Genomic DNA, 17,789 nt, shown 5'->3' with positions numbered 1-17,789 from the left:
CATGGAGACACAAGAGAACAAGAGACTTCAGTTTCTGGAATCTGGATCAAAAAAATCTGCTGGAGAAACTCAGCGGGTCAGGCAGCATCTGTGGGGGAGAAAGGAACTGTCGATGCTGTCCAGACCCTCATTCAGGACCGAGAGTACAGAGGGGGAGGGGTGCGACAGGGCTGGGAAGTGATAGGTGGACATGGGAGGGGGGTTGATGATGGGCAGAAGGAGCGAGGTGGGAGACCGGTGGAGTTGGGAGAAAAAGGCAGATGGGTGATAAGTGGAAGCAGACAAGGAAAAAGAGGGACTATTGTTAAGTTTAAGTTTCCCCATGGTAATTCTAGACTTTGAATTGTTTAAAGAAATACGGAAATTGAAGAAATAGTTCATCTTAAAAGCGCTTCAACCCAATTAGCTCACTTGTAACTTTTAAGAAGGGAAATCTGCTATCTGGCCTTCATCCGACCCTGCTTGTAAATCTACCAGGTCATTGAGGGCAGCTAGCAATGAGCATTAAACTTCTCCATGACTAACAACTCTTCTCCTCCCAGTAACTCTTCTCCATCCACTAAACTGAGCGAAGGAAAGGCCTTTGAACATGTAAATGTGCATGGTATTTTCTAAAACTACCACAGGAAATTCTAAACGTGGGGCCTAGAAATTCCATCAAACAGTGCAACACTTAAATGTGTTACCCGCCTTTCCCAGAACTGAAGAATTTCGAGACGTTATCGTTTTTTATTAGTACAGTATGGACAGTTCTGTGGAGTAAGGCAGCCTTTGACTAGGTCAGAAGATAATCATTCATTAAGTAAGGGTTCTGTTCCTGAGAACTGTCCGTAAGCCGATTTCTCCCTGTCAGAAATGTCTGTTTTCTACAGTTACCCATTTTGTATCAACCTACATGTACTTGCTATGATTACTTCATTTCTTCAAATATTTACTCTAACACTACCCATAATTAAACTAATGGTATACCATATCAGTCATTAATGAATACCATGAAACATTTCATTATTATTACTATCTTGAAAAGTGTTCAGAAATATATGAAAGAATTTGCATAAAGTCAAATCTCCGTAAATCAGGTCATCTGCAACCTGGGGAGCCCCTGTATTTTCTAACTCTTTGACCCAACAACTTTCCAAGCTGCACACATAATCTGCAATGTACAAACATTATTCTGGCACTGAAAGCAGAGATGCTGAAGATCACCTCTTGTACAACCATGGACTTGTTTCTAATTGTGTTTTTACACTAATATTTTGCTTTGCACAGTCTTTTTCTTCACTGCCTTGTATAATTTATGTACAATTTATATTCTGTGTGTTGTCTGAATCTATGTGCTTGTGATGCTGTTGCAAGCAAAGTTTTCATTGTACTTGTACCTCGCTATACTTGTGCATGTGACAATAAACTGGATTTGGAACTTGGAGAAATAGCTCTTCAAGATAGGCACTGAGAAAATTAGTAATTCCAATCAGAATTTACAGTAATCTGACCTTTTGTTGCAATCAATTCTATATAAGTTCTATTAACAAGAGAGAAATGAAAAGGCTATTCAGCCCTTCCTAACCACACTACCGTGTGCTTAGCGTGATGCTATTACAGCACCAGTGACCCGGGTTCAATTCCGGCCACTGTCTATAAGGAGTTTGTACATTCTCCCCATGACTGCGTGGGTTTCCTCCGGGTGCTCTGGTTTCCTCCCACATTCCAAAGATGTACGGGTTAGGAAGTTGTGGGCATGCTATGTTGGCGCTGGAAGTGTGGCGACACTTGCGGGCTGCCCCCAGAACACTCTAAACAAAAGATGCATTTCAATGTGTGTTTTAATGTACATGTGACTAATAAAGAAATCTTATCTTATCTTATCAAGTCCCCTTTGTTGTTCAGGTATATCATGACTGATCTATACCTTAGCTCCATTTAGCTACTTTTGCTCCAGATTTTTTTTATTGAGCCTTTAAATTTATAGCAATTTTATTAAGTGTCTTGAGATGTCATGATAGAAGTTCCACACCACTGCAAGTCACTGTGGTAGTTGTTTTATCTCCATCCTCAAAGTTCAAATTGTCCCATTTGCTTCAGGTACTTAGGAAGAGAATTTCTGATTTCTTTTCTTATTTTCCTTCAGAGTGGCCCAGCTCTACTTTTATGAAATTGTTTCACCCTCACCTATCCTTTCTAAGCCCTTTTTAGCAGTAACAATCTATATCAGATCATCCTCCAATCTTCCAAAAGCAACTGGAAGTGAACAATGATGACAAAAATCCCTTGGAAAATTCTGCACATAAAATGAACTTGTTGTGCTGAATGTTTAAAGCAAGTGACCTTTTTATTCATTTCGCCTTATTCCTCTATTTGCTTTTAGTTTTCATACTCACTCTTTGTTACCACTGTTACCCAGAGACACTGGCACGAAGAGTACCATTAAAGACTTTCAATAATATAATAGCCACTTAATGAGGGTTTGTCTTCACATTTTATTTAACCCCAGTGCAGTAGCAGAAACATCATTAATAAGTCAAGCAAGAAACAGGATAACCAAAGTAAGCAGGATCATGCAGTTCCTTAATCATGACTCACGCTGCTCTGTTTATTTGATTCTTAGTGAGGCTGATGGATGAGAAATGACACAGCCAAACTCCCAGTTGATTGGCAGTGTTTATTCTAAATGCCGAAAGAGCTCTAGCTTAGATCAAACACCCAAAGCTGTGCATCAAATCTGCTTTCAAGCAGTAATTTGACCTGGACTACAAAATACAACAAGTGCTTTGGACTTTGTTGCAAGTTCAGTAATTTGTACAATTTTAGATTCAATTATATTTAAAAATCTATTCTATGATTAAATTCACCTGTTAAATACAAACACTTGCATAGATTTATTCAAATTAACTGTGTCTCCACCCTTGTTATCTTTGTAGTTGCCTACTATGCCATGAGGTTTCCAGGCTTTTAAAAAAAACTCATTACGAAGATATTGGTCATCTTGAAGTGGCAATGGGGTGGGTGACTTCTCCTTGAAACTCCTTGCAGCTGAGTGGTTTTCTATACACATCAGAAGGATATTAAAAGTCAGCCACATTGATGTGGGACTGCTAATGTAAAGGACAAACAGAGTAGGAAGTACAGATATTTTTTCCCTGAGGTACATAAGTGAACCAGCTGAATATTTATATCAGCTTTGTGGCAATTTTTCTATATTGCACAAGCATTTTATTTCCAGATTTTCAAAAACTGAATTCAAATGCTCAAACTGATAAGGGAGGATTTTAATTCATATCCTCATGTATACTCCTTCAGCAGCATAGCCACTACGTTACTATGTCCTATGTAGAACAAAACGTAGAATAGTACAGCACAGAACAGGCCCTTCGGCCCAAAATGTTGTGTCGACATAGCCATTCTCTCCTACCTACTGAAATCCCATATCCCTCTATTTTCCTCTCATTCATGTGTTCATCCAAGCCCCTCTTAAAAGCCCCCAATGAATTTGCCTCCACTGCCTATCAGGCAACGCATTCCAGGCATCCACCACTCTCTCAGTAAAAAATGTACCCCTCATGTCTTTTCTGAACTTACCCCCCTCACCTTAAAAGCATGACCTTTTGTGCTACCATTGGCATTAACTTCTCAGGGTTAAGTTGCACAATCAAATAAATGTTACCAAACAACAGAGTACCATAAAGTACATAAAATAAAGTGGTTTTCAACAAATTATTGCATAGTTTTATTGTAGAAAGTGGCAATGGAATGAATTGATGCATTCTCCACTGAAAACGATGTTTTAGCCAATTTGGAAGATCTGTGATACCATTGGCATTAACGTTTGACGGTTATGTTGTACAATTATATAAATGTCCTGTTCAATGCACATCTGTCATGTTTTGCCTGTGACTGTAATTCTCTTAAAAATAACTGGGTTTGCATCTTCATGTAGTTGCATCCCCAAGCCACCAGGTGACATTGAGGAGCAAGGTTTGAATGGTTTTTGCTCTATTTCCTCCTAAGTGAATTCATTCCCACTCCAAACATTCCAGTCAATTCTACTACTTCCCAAACTGCCCTAACATTTTCCATTTAACTGTTGCTGATAATCCTATGGTTTGCTGTATTTACCCTTGTCCTATAATCTTGCTTCAGCTGACTATTAAACTCCATCTTCACTGCTACTCATAGAGCCATACAGCACAGATCAGGCCCTTTGGCCCACCATCAAGTAGGTACCCATTTATATTACTCCCATTTACCAGCACTTAGCATGATATTCTATAGCATCAATGTGAGGAATGCAAGGTCCTGCCTACATAGTACACTGGTCTGGAAGGTAAGAACACTTGGGATCCAGGATGAGTTAGCAAACTGGATACAAAATTGACTTGGTAATAGGAGGCAAAGGGTGGTAGAGGAGGGTTGATTTTACAGACTGTAGACCTGTCACCAGTGGTGTGTCACAGGGATTGGTGCTGGGTCCTCTATTATTTGTCATTTATATTAATGATTTAGGTGGAATCATTTGTAAGTGTGCAGATGATATCAAAACTGGTGGGCAGTGAAGAAGGTTGTCTAAGTTTACAACAGGATATGGAACAACTGGTAAAGTGGGCAAGGGAGTGGTGATTGAATTTAACTTACACAAGTGTGAGGTGATGCATTTGGGAAGATAAACTGGGGCAGGATGTACACAGAGAATAGCAGGCCCCTGGAGAGTGTTGATGAAAGGAGAGATATTGGGATGCAAGTACCTAGTTCTCTGAAAATGTGAACATAGGGAGATAGGGTGGTGAGGAAGGTGTATGGCATGCTTTCCTTCACTGGCCAAGGCATTGAGTATAAGAGGTGGGACATCATGTTACAGTTGTACAAAACCTTGGTTAGGCCACACTTGGAGTATTTTGTGCAGTTCTGGTCACCACACTATTGGAAGGATGTGATTAAGCTAGAGAGGGTGCAGAGAAGATTTACAAAGATGTTACCTGAGTTTGACGACTTGAGTTATTAGGATCTATTTTCCTGAAGCGAAGGAGACTGAAAAGTGACATGATAGAGATATATAAAATTATGAGAGCCATGGATAGAGTGGAGAGCCAGTGTCTGTTTCCCATGGTAGGCATGTCTTAAACTAGAGGGAATGGCTTTAAGGTGAGAGGAAAGAGGTTTAAGGGGGATCTGAGGGGTGAATTTTACACACAAAATCTATTTGGTATCCGGAACGAGTTGCCCGAGGAGGTGATGGAGTCAGGAACAGTAACAACTTGGTTACTGGTCAACAGTAACAACATGGACAGGTACTTGAATGAGCAGGGCATAGAGGGAAATAGAATAAATGCAGGCAAGTGGGATTAGTATAGATAGGTTTGATGGTCAGCATTGATGCATTGGGCCGAAGGGCCTCTTTCTATGCTGTACAGCTCTAGAACTCTATGACAGATACCTGATAATGGACTCACAACAAAGCCACTTCCTTCCAATCTGCTCTCCACCTCCAGAGCTCTCTTCTTAATGCAAAGCATTGTAAGATTACTCCACAAAGGTAATATATAGAAAACAATGGTATTTCTCTAAATTCTGGTCATTTCTTATTCAGATTCATTATTTGTACTGCTAGAATTTATTGCCTGGCCCTATTCTCCCTTGAGAAGGTGCTGGTGACAAACCACTGCCAAAGTACTGTTGGGTGATAGTTCCAGAATTTAAATCCTGCAACAATAAAGATACGGCAACATATTTCCAAGTCCAGACGTTTGCGACTTGGAGGGGAATCTGGGTGATGTGTGCCTGCTATCTGTGTCTTTCTAAACGGTGCAGGTTTGGGTAGTGCTGATATTATCAATTTGTCAATGTTGCAGCAAGAACTATTGGAAAGATGAGGCAATTATGCTGAGCAATGTTTCGGATCCTGTGTCTGGATCCCAGACCCCAGTGATCTCGGTGGAGATTCTAAGGTTCTGGATGAAGAGACAAAGGGGAAGATAAATTCCTTCCTGTTTAGTTATTTTGCTTTAATTTAGTAATTTTATTTATGAGAGTTTTTAAATGTTTTTAGTTTACTTTGTTTTTTTTTAATTATTTACTTCAATTTTAATTTAATTTAAAAACTATCAAATTACCTTCATATTTGCTAAATGTCACAGCTTTCACTTTGGAAATGGGGCTTCCTCACTGCACTGATGAAGGCCCTGCCTCAGCCTAGACCATGATGCTGGAGTCCAGGATGGTTTTGGCCAGTAACCAAGGCCACGTGCATCTGGACCAGAAAGGTAAAGATGTCGGGAAGCCAAAGTTGGCAAATTTGGCTGAGGCGTCAGGCCAGCAGTTCAGGCCCAATTAGTAAGTGAGCTTTCCAACTGCAAGATCAAAAACTTATTCTTTATTTTAAATGAAACAGGCAGTTCCGAGTCTACACAAAATTCAAACCAAACTCTTACCATCCAATACAGCCTCACAATGTATTTTCCGTAGCTATTGTAGAGAGGTAGATGCCCCTTCACGGCCTTGCAAAGGGCATAAATGTGCTCCCAGGGTCTCCACGGGGGTCCTGTTTCATCCAGCAAGCTTTTGTCATTTAATGTTGGACTTAGACAGGTGTCCCAAAGCATTGTGATTTCACTGATAATCCATCGCATCAACTGATAACAATAAAACAGAACAAAGCACTTCAGTGTTTTAAAATGGCAGTGCAATTCTGGAGAGAACTGGTGATGCCTTCACTTATTCAACCCATTCCTTTATTTCCCAATTTTTTTTAAGTAAACAGCTTTCTCACAGAATCATAGATTTATAAGTCTATAAAGGAGTTACAGTTCTTTCTTTACTGTAAATGGCATAGGTAAAATGCTACACAAAATGGTGCAGATTTTAACATTAAATCAACTTTTGTCTGGCTATCATAAACTGTTTTTGGGAGTATAAGGGTGAAACAAATATTAAAATGCCTCCCCTGTTTAAAAGCATCTTTGCCTTTTAAGACATTGCAACTGAAGTTCTTCTCCCAATACTTTCTGAAGTTGGACATTGTAAAAGATATTTTTGTTCAAGTGTCTTGCAGCAGCAAAAGGAACAGACAAGGTGCCAGAGATGAAAAAGGCAAGTGAGGGAATGAGAAGACTTGAGGTAAAGGGCACTCTAGAAAGAAAAGTCTTACATAAATATTGAGCATTTCACCATTACTGAACTTCAGCATGTCCTCAAGATTCCTATAACCAACAAAGTACTTTGTTATGTAGGAAAGTTATCAATCTAGTTTGACGGTGTAATCCATTTGCTGCAAACATGTCCCTCTTGTTGCTTGTCATATGCAAGTCAGTTGATCATGTCCAATTTATCTGGAAAGGGAATGTGTCAAGTGTTGTCCCGAGATTGATAGTTTTACTGGAGCATTAAAGAAATGATGCCTTCGCTTTTGGCCTTGTGAAATTTGTATATTTGGCATTGTATACTAAGCAAATAGTAGAAGTTAGATAAACATATTTAAAGAAAAATAAGAGTTAGTTGGTATTATCCAATTTCAAGATGTAGATTTAATACTTGAGTTTCAGAGTGGATGACATTCCCATTGAGTACAAACATTGCTAAAGACGAAGTGGCCACTATGTCCGGTTTCTGTGCTAGAAAGTCCATGTGATCTGACCATGAGGGTTGCCTACACCAGTGTAGCCTGTTGTGTAGCAACAAGCAAGCAATCAGTTGCATAAACTCTCATCACAGCTTTAATTCAGTTCGGCTGTCTTGCAACTGAAGTCAGAAGGTGCGGATTCAAGTTCCACTCAACATTTTTGACAGAATCTAAGGTGCAATCTTGCCGAGGGACTATTGCACTATTGGAGATGGGATGTTGAACTTAGGTTTGTCATTTCATTGACTTCAAAGACCATTCAAGCGGAGGTTCTTCCTGCTGTTACAAATTGGATTCTTCGTATATGCTTAATATGTGCCATTAGCTGTATCAGCAATTCAAGAGATTTGGTGCTACAACCTGTTTATATTCAACATGCATGGGTGACACACTCCTTACCACTTTTCCAAATCTGGAAACCAGGGCATTGTGCATATAATTCTAATAAAATCAGTGCCCAAAATATGCAAGCAACAGGTCCTATGGTGCCCAGGTTTTACATGCATTAAGTATTTTGTGATAATTATAATTAAATGTGAGCAATATTTTGAGACTAGCTATCAGATTGCACTCACCTCACTCTCTAGAATATGTTCATTAGCAGATAATAAGTCAAACCACTTTTCTCTCTTGACAACAACAGGGTTCTGTAATTAATGTAAAATGTGTTATTAACAAAAATCTACTGTCCATCGTAATAATAAAATGAAGAATGGGGCAGAACTCAAGTCTTGATTGACAACCCCACCCCAAATGACAACCTCACCATCTTCTGTTTTTACTTCAAGCTGCCGTATGTTGTGATCAGTTTTAAATTACTAAGCTGTTGTCATACATGGGAAACAATTTTATTTAGCACCAGGGTGTCAGTATTTTGATGGAAGGCCATTGAGCTATCTAATCTAGCCTAGCAAACTTCCAAGAAGGTTTGTTACTTTAATTCCAGAATTAACAGCCTTTTTGAAACACCTCGTTAGCTTTCATTTCCATTGACCAAACAGGAAGTTGCTTTCACAAAGTCAACCATTTCCTAAATAAATGTTGCCTGAATTCCTTACATTTCTTTGCCACTGTGAATTTCAAATTGCACTATGTCTGTAAACCCAGCATCTAATTGACAAACGGGGTCTTGTGTAGCCATTAAATCCAAGCCCAGCAAGCAAACAATGCTCACTATTTCTTTAACCTACTTTCTGGCAAGCATGCTGTGCTTGCTGGTCTTTGAACCCAGTATCTGGCAGATAGATTGCACTTCTTAGCCCTTCAACTAAATATCTGACAAATGCAGCATGTGTGCTAAAAAAAATGAATATCCAGCAGACACACTGTGTACTCTAGTATTTTAAAGCAATAACTAACAAGTAAATTGTGCTCCTTAGCCCTTCAAAATTATGATTAGTATATGGTTGTTAAATCCAGAGTGGAAAACAAAAAATGGATTCTGAATCTTGAATCCAATAATCAAAGAATAAATCATGACCTTTAATTTTTCATTGCAATAACTGATGAATAAAATGGGCACACAGTCCTTGAATCCCAACTTTCAGTAGATTATGCCCTTTAGTTACCAAATCCCAATGGTGGATAAACTTTCTTTGAAACCCTTGATCTAATTTCCAAACCGTGCCCCCTAATTCTTGAATCCCAGTGCTCATTACAATAAACATGACTCTCAAATTCTAATACCTGATGGGCCAATCATGCTCTCTGGTCAATGAATCCATGTCTAAAGGCCCACTTCTTTGATCCTGAATTCCTATGACCAGCAATATCTAATTCTTGGGACAAAATCTGCACAATCCCATTGACAATGTAGCCTCCTCTATATTGGAGAAACCAAATGCTGATTGGGTCATCACTTTGTGGAGCACCTGTGCTCAGCCTGCAGGGGTCCTGAGCTTCCTGTTGCCAAGTTAATTCTCAATTCCACTCTTATTGCGACCAGTCTGTCTTCAGCCTCCTCCACTGCCATAGCAAGGCCCATGATAAACTAGAGGAACAACATTTTATCTTCTGTCTTGGCACTTTGCCACCTTCTGGGATGAATATTGAATTTTCCAACTTCAGGTAGACTGCTCTCTCATTGATTTCCATTATCATGCTTATGTCCTTTTCTCACTTCCTTTCAATAAACTGCCTCTCTTATAGATAGTAGCCATTCTCCCCATGACCAGATCAGTCTTTACCAATCTCCATACCTCACTCCTTCCCCAGCTCTGTTTTAAAAACTGTAAACCCTCCTTTCTTCCCCCAATTCTGAGGAAGGGTCCTTAAACTGAAATGTTAACTGGTTTCCTTTTCACAGATACTGCTTGACCAACTGAGTTCTTCCAGCATTTCTGTTTTAGCTTCAGATCTCAACATCTGATGTTTTATTTGCTCTCTATTGACAGTTTACTTGAGATCTACCACAGGTCAGTCAGATTTACCTGGCCTGGAGAAAGAGGGTCCCTTTAAAACACTGCATTCTTACCGTGGCAAGATCTCCATTAGAGCCCACTGACAAAACTTGCATAAAGTGACACCAAAAGCATGTCCAAAAGAAAAAAAGAAAATGCTGGAAATACTCAGCAGGTAAGGCTGCATCCAAAAGAAGAGAAACAGAGCTAACGTTTCAAGTTAAAATGTTTCAGGTAGAAGACTCTTTGTCAGAGAAATTAATTCACCTTAAGTTGTAGAATTTAATACTAAGTCCAGAAGGCTGCAACGTGCTCAGTCGAGAGATGAGGTGCTGTTCCTCAAGCTTGCCTTGGGCCTCAGTGTAACATTGCAGGAGGCTACAGACTGATAGCCAGAGAGGAAGTGGATGGAGAATTAAAGTGGCAGTCTTCTGGACTTAATATTGAAATTTACAACTTAAGATAAATTAAGTCAAGAAGACTGCCACTTTAATTTCCCATTGTGTATAATTGTATGATGATAAAGACAATGGCTAGTCTAACGAAAACTAACCCAGTGTTGCCTCTTTAAGGTCCCCTGACCTGCACTGCTGCTATATCCAATGCATTAAACTGCTTGATGTTAATGGTTCACAAGCATTTGTAACAATAAGTCACCGGGGCCGGATGGGATATATCCAAGGTTATTATGGGAAGCTAGGGAAGAGATTGCTGCACCTTTGGCGACGATATTTGCATCCTCACTGACCACAGGAATAGTGCCAAATGATTGGAGGTGGCAAATGTTGTTCCTTTGTTTAAGAAAGGGAGTAGGGATAACCCTGGAAATTACAGACCAGTGAGTTTTACTTCAGTGGTGGGCAAATTACTGGAGAAGGTTCTCAGAGACAGGATTTATGGGCATTTAGAGAAGCATAGGCTGATTAGGGACAGTTAGCATGGCTTTGTGAGGGGTAGGTTGTGCCTCACGAGCCTGATTGAATTCTTTGAGGATGTAACAAAGCACATTGATGAAGGTAGAGCAGTGGATGTAGTGTACATGGATTTTAGTAAGGTGTTTGATAAGGTTCCTCATGGAAGGCTTATTCAGAAAGTCAGGAGGCATGGGATCCATGTTCTGGGATCCCTGCTCTTTGTGATTTTTAGAAATGACTTGGATGAGGATGTGGAAGGTTGGGTTAGTAAGTTTGCTGATGATACAAAGGTTGGTGGTGTTGTGGATTGTGCAGAAGGTTGCTGTAGATTACAACAGGATATTGATAGGATGCAGAGCTGGGCTGAGAAGTGGTAGATGGAGTTCAACCCTGAAAAGTGTGAAGTGATACACTTTGGGAGATTGAATTTGAAGGCAGAATACAAGGTTAATGGCAGGACTCTTAGCAGTGTGGAACAGAGGGATCTTGGGGTCCATGTCCATAGATCCCTCAAGGTTGCCATGCAGGTTGATAGGGTTGTTAAGAAGGCGTATGGTGCGTTGGCCTTCATTAGTTGGGGTGTTGAGTTCAAGAGCCGCGAGGTGATGTTGCAGCTCGATAGAACTCTGGTCAGCACACACTTAGAGTATTCTGTTCAGTTCTGGTTGCCTCATTATAGGAAGGATGTGGAAGCTTTAGAGAGGGTGCAGAGGAGGTTTACCAGGATGTTGCCTGGATTGGAGAGCATGTCCTATGAGGATAGGTTGAGCGAGCTAGGGCTTTTCTCTTTGGAGAGAAGGAGGATGAGAGGTGACTTGATAGAGGTGTACAAGATGATGAGAGGCATAGATCGAGTGGACAGTAAGAGACTTTTTCCGAGTGCGACAATGGCTAACATGAGGGAACATAATTTTAAGGTGATTGGAGGAAGGTATAAGGGGATGTCAGGGGTAAGTTTTTTTACACAGAGAGTGGTGGGTGCGTGGAATGCACCGCCGGCAGAGGTTGTGGGGGCAGATACATTAGGGACATTTAAGAGACTCTTAGATAGATACATGAATTGTAGAAAAATAGGGGGCTATGTGGGAGGGAAGGGTTAGATAGATCTTAGAGCACGATAAAATGTCGGCACAACATTGTGGGCCGAGGGGCCTGTACTTTGCTGTAGTGTTCTATGTTCTAACAATGATATATGACATTCCTCAATACTCCTGTCTGCTTCATGCCTTTTCTACACCTGTCTCAAAGATTCCTAAGAAGTATGTTGCTGTTTTATGTAAAGAAAATGTTTGGATTTTCCAGTGACTCTCCTTTAAATTTCTCCATCAAATTGTATGGCAACACAGTAAAATGATACAGTACTTACAGGGGTAACAAACCGGAGATACACTGTCTGCAATTTAAAACACTGTCACTCTGCAACTTAAAACTAACTTGTTTACTCTCTTTGCAGTTCTGACCAAGGATCTTCAGCGTGAAATGTTAATTCGGTTGTTCTTTCCACAGCTGCTGCCTGAGCTGCTGAGTGTTTCCAGCATTTTGAATTATTACACCACTTGTCTGTTTGTGGAAAACAAGTACATCTAAAAATGAACATTACTGTGAGCCAAGGGAAGAAAGCTAAATGCACATAAAGTTGTGGACTAAAGGTTTCCCAACTGGATTTTTGGAAAGTAGCTATGCATACAAGAAAAAGTTTCAACAAGGACACAACCGTGTGTAATGACCATCACTCTCAAGGTTCTTTCAAAGGCACGGTTGTTGGTTGAAGATAACACTTGAAAGGAAAAACACTCTAAAATCAACAAACCTGGAAAATTCAGGAAAAGCAGCACAAGGAATGCTAGACTGGCACACTATGAGTTTGTACATCAAATCTGCTGACTGGAATGTCTACACAGGAATTCAAAAATCACCACCATAACGTCAACATCAGTTTTTGGAGACAACAGGTAGAGTGCACACCAGACTGACCTTCTCTATTAAAAACTCATGAGGACGCTTCCAAGAGTGAACTTTCAGAGATGGTGGCAGTTCAATTTTCCCCTCTGGATCCTCAAATAACTGCTGTATAACGACAAGGCAATCATTTAGTTAAAAATAATTCTGAAGCACAAACATGATCCATCTTATTCCAGCCAGTTACAGGAAATCTACAGGAAAGTGCTGAAATCTCTGCTTTTTTTGACATTACTGAGTCTCCTTTCCATTTTCACCATCATGAATATTCTTTATCTGCTAAATATTGCTTCAGTTAGAGAAATTGCTGCTGTTTTGTTACATCATTGAGTTCATGATTTATTTCTGGCTGAAGATTATTTCAGAAGAAATTCCCTTTCAGGTGTATGGCATTAATACTCTGAAAGTAGGTATGAGTGCACATAAGCATTTGAGCATTTAATTATGATCCTTTTACAGTCATACATTTTGGTCTAGGATTGAAGACTTGGTGGAGTGATGGGGAAGAGAATGGCAAGGAATGATTGGGAGTGCAGCCTATGGTTGCACAAGCCTTCGATAAGTTATTGACTTGAATCTAGATCTTGGCAGCAGGCAATGCAAAAAAAAAATCTTTTCTATTAACTATTAGTTTTCTATCTTGAGCTTGAATATTCTTTTGTAGAGTTCTGCTTTTAGACTGAATACCAGAGGCCATTCATGCACAGCAGATCCTGAAAATAAATTACTTAATTTAGCCACATCAAAAACATGATAGCCATTGGTAATTTCATTTGTATCTTCACATAAAATTGAAGACCACATAATATTTCTCTCTTGACCTATTTAGGCGTTTTGCTGGGATTTAGCTTCTGCAAGCCCCAAAATGATATCAACAAGATTGATTACATTAGGTACAGGTTGGGCTTCAGGGAATACTTAATCAGATTTTGAAACACTTTGAGACAGAGGGTAGGGAGTTGGGGGAAAGAAAGTGATTCAGAAAATAGAACTGGTCTCAAAACACAGATTATCAGTCCAGATTAATCACTTACTCGACTTGACAATAAATGTACTATTTTTTGAAAATTATAATTGAGTGAACCCCTGACATCCTAATAGAAATTTTATATTTTTTTTACAGGATGTGAACAAGATCATCATTTGATGCCCATCATTAATTTTCCTTGAGAAAGTTGCGGTGAGATGCCTTCTTGAACCATTACAGTCAACGTTGTGAAGGCGTCCCCACAGTGCTGTAGTTTATATTCCAGGATCAACATCCAAGAATAATGAAGGAATGGTGATAGATTTCTAAGTCAGGATAGAGTACAGGTTGTAGGGGAGTTTGCAGGTGGTATCATTCCCACTGATGTTAATGGAGGAAATTACCCATCTTCCTTTGAAAGGTACTGAACTGGCCTCATTTTGTAATGAGTACAAAATGTTGTATCCTGTCTCACTTAACAATGCCCTTTGATTCAATTAATAACAGTAATGCTGTACGTGGAATCATCTAAGTATAATTATACTTTAAAATGTAATTTTGTTTGCTGCTGTGCCAAAACAGTGGTTGAATTATCGCAAATTATTATTCAATACCGTCCCATCTTCAATACTTTTAAAAATTGGTTTTAACTATTTAAATGTAAAAATTATAATAATAGCACTATATTGCATTTCATATATATATATTTGCTTTAGTAAATCTATTCCATTTTTTTTGCTTTCTGTATAAACAGGCAATGGTAGGAGTCATATATATTAATAAGAAGGTAATATACCATGATCAGAATTAATTATTGGACTAATCTTGTACCTAGCCAGTGCCATGGGATCATAGATGACTTGTTTCCACTCTGGTTTTGTGGATTCTGAGGTGGCTTCTGAGACCAATGTGGAAGCTGCAGATTCTTCTACATATGAGGCAGAAGGCAGCTGGTAAAGCAGGTAGGTGGATAGTTTTTGAGGTGGTTCACTCCTTCTGCTGTTTATGCAGGATTTGTGAGCTCCCAATGCAAGACTTCAAGTTTCTTAATACAATCCTGAATACTCCTCCTCCATTTTGAGTGGTCATGAGCCAGAGGTTCCCAGGGATTAGTGAGGAGGTTGCACTTTTTCCGTGGATGCTTTGAACACATCCTTGAATCTTTTCTTCTGTCTGCTTGGTAATCTCCTCCCATGACAGAGTTCAGAACAGAGTGTCTGTTTAGGGAGTCTGGAGTCCCATGCCCAACACAGCTGAGTGAGAGCTCCTGGGGCCTCACTGCTGGGGATGTTGACCTGGGAGGGGACACTGACGTTCGTTCTCTTATCCTTCCAGTGAATTCAGAGGATTATGTAGAGACAGCATTGTTGGTAATTTTCCAGTGCCTAGAGGTGCCTGTTATAGGTAGTCTAGATCTCAGAAGCACATGGGAGGACAGGGGTCACACTGGCAGACTGAAAGTGATAGCGAATTTCATCATCGATGTCTGCCTTCATTGAGATGTGGCTCCTGAAATAGTCCAGGGTCTTGTGAACTTTTATTGTTAGGAGGGCAGTGTGGTGCAGCAGGACAGGTTGGTATCAGACCTTCGAAATACAGATATTAAGTGTAAGGCCCAGTCTCTTGTATGCTTTGCAGAAGGAATCTACAATGACTTGGAGCTCAGCCTCCAAACATGCACAAATCCAAGCATCATCTGCATAATGTAGCTCAGCTACTGATGTGTAGGTGATAGTGGTTCTGGAGGTTAGTGGTTCTAGAGGTTGAACAGTTTCTCATTAGTTTTTAAGATTTGTTCCAGTCCCACACAAAATTTATTGGAGGTTAGGTGTAGCATTGAAGGATTGAGAAAAGTGTTGGGACAATGAAGTTGCCTTGTTTGAAACCAGTCTTCACTGAAATTGGTTCTGTTATAGACATATTGATTTAGAATACAGCTAGCATGCCATCATGGAACAAACATAATATGGAGACAAATTTCCGTGGGCAGCTGAATTTGAGGAGGGTGCTCCAATACCTCCAGGTTTAAGGAGTCAAAAGCTTTAGTGAGGATGAAGAAGGCCCTGCATAGTGGCTGCTGCTGCATTTCTCTGAGTTGTCATGTGGTGAAGATCATGTCTACTGTACCACTAGATGGACAGAATCGGGGAGTTGCCCTTCTGCCACTGGAAGGAAGCTGTTGTGGAAGTACCTGGTGATGACTTTCTCTGTGGCAGAGAGTGGGGACACCCTTTGCATCCACTATTGTTGAAAGTGATCATGATTGAGGTCCCCTGATATATCCTCCTCTTCCCAGATATGAACAATGAGATTGTGGATTTGTGACTGGAACTCCTCACTGCCGAATTTTAAGACATCAGTGAAGATACCATTTGTTCCTAAGGCCTATTTACTATTTTAGTAAGATATTGCTTTCTTGACTTAAAGTTAGTCAGGAGTGTCAGTACATCTAGTTCTAACAGGTTACTGTGGGATGGAGTCCAGGGTGCTCACATTGAGGACAGAGTTGTGACTGAGGTCTTTGAATTGTTCCTTCCAGCAGGTGCTGACCGCTTCTCCATTCATGATGAGTTCACCCCTATTTTTGGCTCTCAATAGGGGAGTGGGGCCTTGGCTGTTTGGACCTTAGGTGGCTGTTTGGACCTTAGATGGCTTTTACAGAACTGAAAGATCTACACACGTCATGGGCATCAACAAATTGCTGATCCTCCTGCATTCTCTCTATTCACTGTGTTATTTAGGTCACGGGTTTTCTGTTGTATCTCTGCCTTCAGATGCCTGTACAGCTGTTTCTTTTTGTTGAAAAAAGGTGGACTTCCAATCCAGGAAGACCTGATGTTTGCAGCTGATTAGCTCCTTGATCTCTGCATCACTCTCATTAAACCTGTGCTGTTTTTTTTCTTGGTAAAGGGGCCAATTAAGGAGGAATTCAGGACAGCCTAAACACAATGGCTCCTGTCATTTAGGAGCTGACAAGTTGTCAGTGAGGTTCCCAACGCCCCACTTCAACTGCGCTCACAGCCCAATTTCCCAGCCCCCAACTCCAGCTGCTCACCTTCCAAACACTCCAACCCTCCTCGCTCCAGCTGCACAACCGGCCCATGCATTTCCTACACTACAGCAGTGATCACTTCATTGGCTCCAGGAAGCTTCATGAAGTCCTGAGAATGTCCTTTTATTGATATGCCATGATCATATTTCCCATAATGACTCAGTTGGGAAAGGCACTGCACAGGTAGTACAGCTGTGGGTGGGAAGCAGAAATTCCATGGGCGCAGTACCCAGGGCCCTGCCACTCCTTCACTTCCCCCTGCCAATGAATCCCTCAGCCTCAGGCTTCCCTTGGTACATTAAAAAAGACTTCTTCAACGTCAGAGTGTGCTTAAGTTTAATCCCTTTAAATCCCTGCTCATGGTCCAGAAGTCAACATGGTTCACAGGTTGCTGACTGGGAGTGCTGTTGGACTCCTATCAAAATTCCTAAAATTATTTTTTTGAATTAATGGCAACCAAAACAACCTTGATATTCTGTACTGCTCCAGATGAGCTGGACTCATACCACACTCATCCAAAGCAATACAGAAACTTAAAAGTGTTCTGGTAGACCTTAACCCAAACAAAAAAAAGTAACTATTTTATTTGTTTTTTGAATGTGGACACTATTGACAAAACCACCATTTATTGCTCATTCCCGGCTGTCCTTAAGTGGCAGTGAGCTATGCTTTCAACTACTGCAATCTATCTGGTGAAAATATTCCATCAATGCTGTTAGAGATGGGTGTTCAGGGATCTTGAGCTGGCAAAACAAAGGAACACCAGCAACTGTCCAGGACAGGGTAGGACACAGCTTGAAGGTGGTGATGTTGCTGTCCTTGGTTCAAGAGGTCGAAGATTTGAGAGGTACAAGGTGGACTAAGACTCAGACTAAGACGCCAATCAAGC

The 17,789-nt window shown here is 40.4% G+C and overlaps 1 protein-coding gene across 1 annotated transcript in view; it reads right to left on the bottom strand.

Moving 5' to 3' along the window:
* adgb (androglobin) overlaps positions 1-17,789 on the bottom strand; it is a 166,317-nt gene that overhangs the window by 137,818 nt on the left and 10,710 nt on the right. The window contains exons 3-5 of the mRNA XM_052011225.1: positions 12,897-12,989; positions 8,185-8,256; positions 6,423-6,623 (exon numbers count right to left, since the gene is read on the bottom strand). Of these exons, the coding sequence (XP_051867185.1) occupies positions 6,423-6,623; positions 8,185-8,256; positions 12,897-12,989 (366 nt within the window). The remainder of the gene's footprint in view (positions 1-6,422; positions 6,624-8,184; positions 8,257-12,896; positions 12,990-17,789) is intronic.

The sequence above is a fragment of the Pristis pectinata genome, chromosome 3 (genome assembly GCF_009764475.1).
Source record: "Pristis pectinata isolate sPriPec2 chromosome 3, sPriPec2.1.pri, whole genome shotgun sequence".
Lineage (NCBI taxonomy): Eukaryota > Metazoa > Chordata > Chondrichthyes > Rhinopristiformes > Pristidae > Pristis > Pristis pectinata.
The sequence above is the reverse complement of the archived record's forward strand: the minus strand, read 5'-3'. Positions and strand labels throughout refer to the sequence as shown.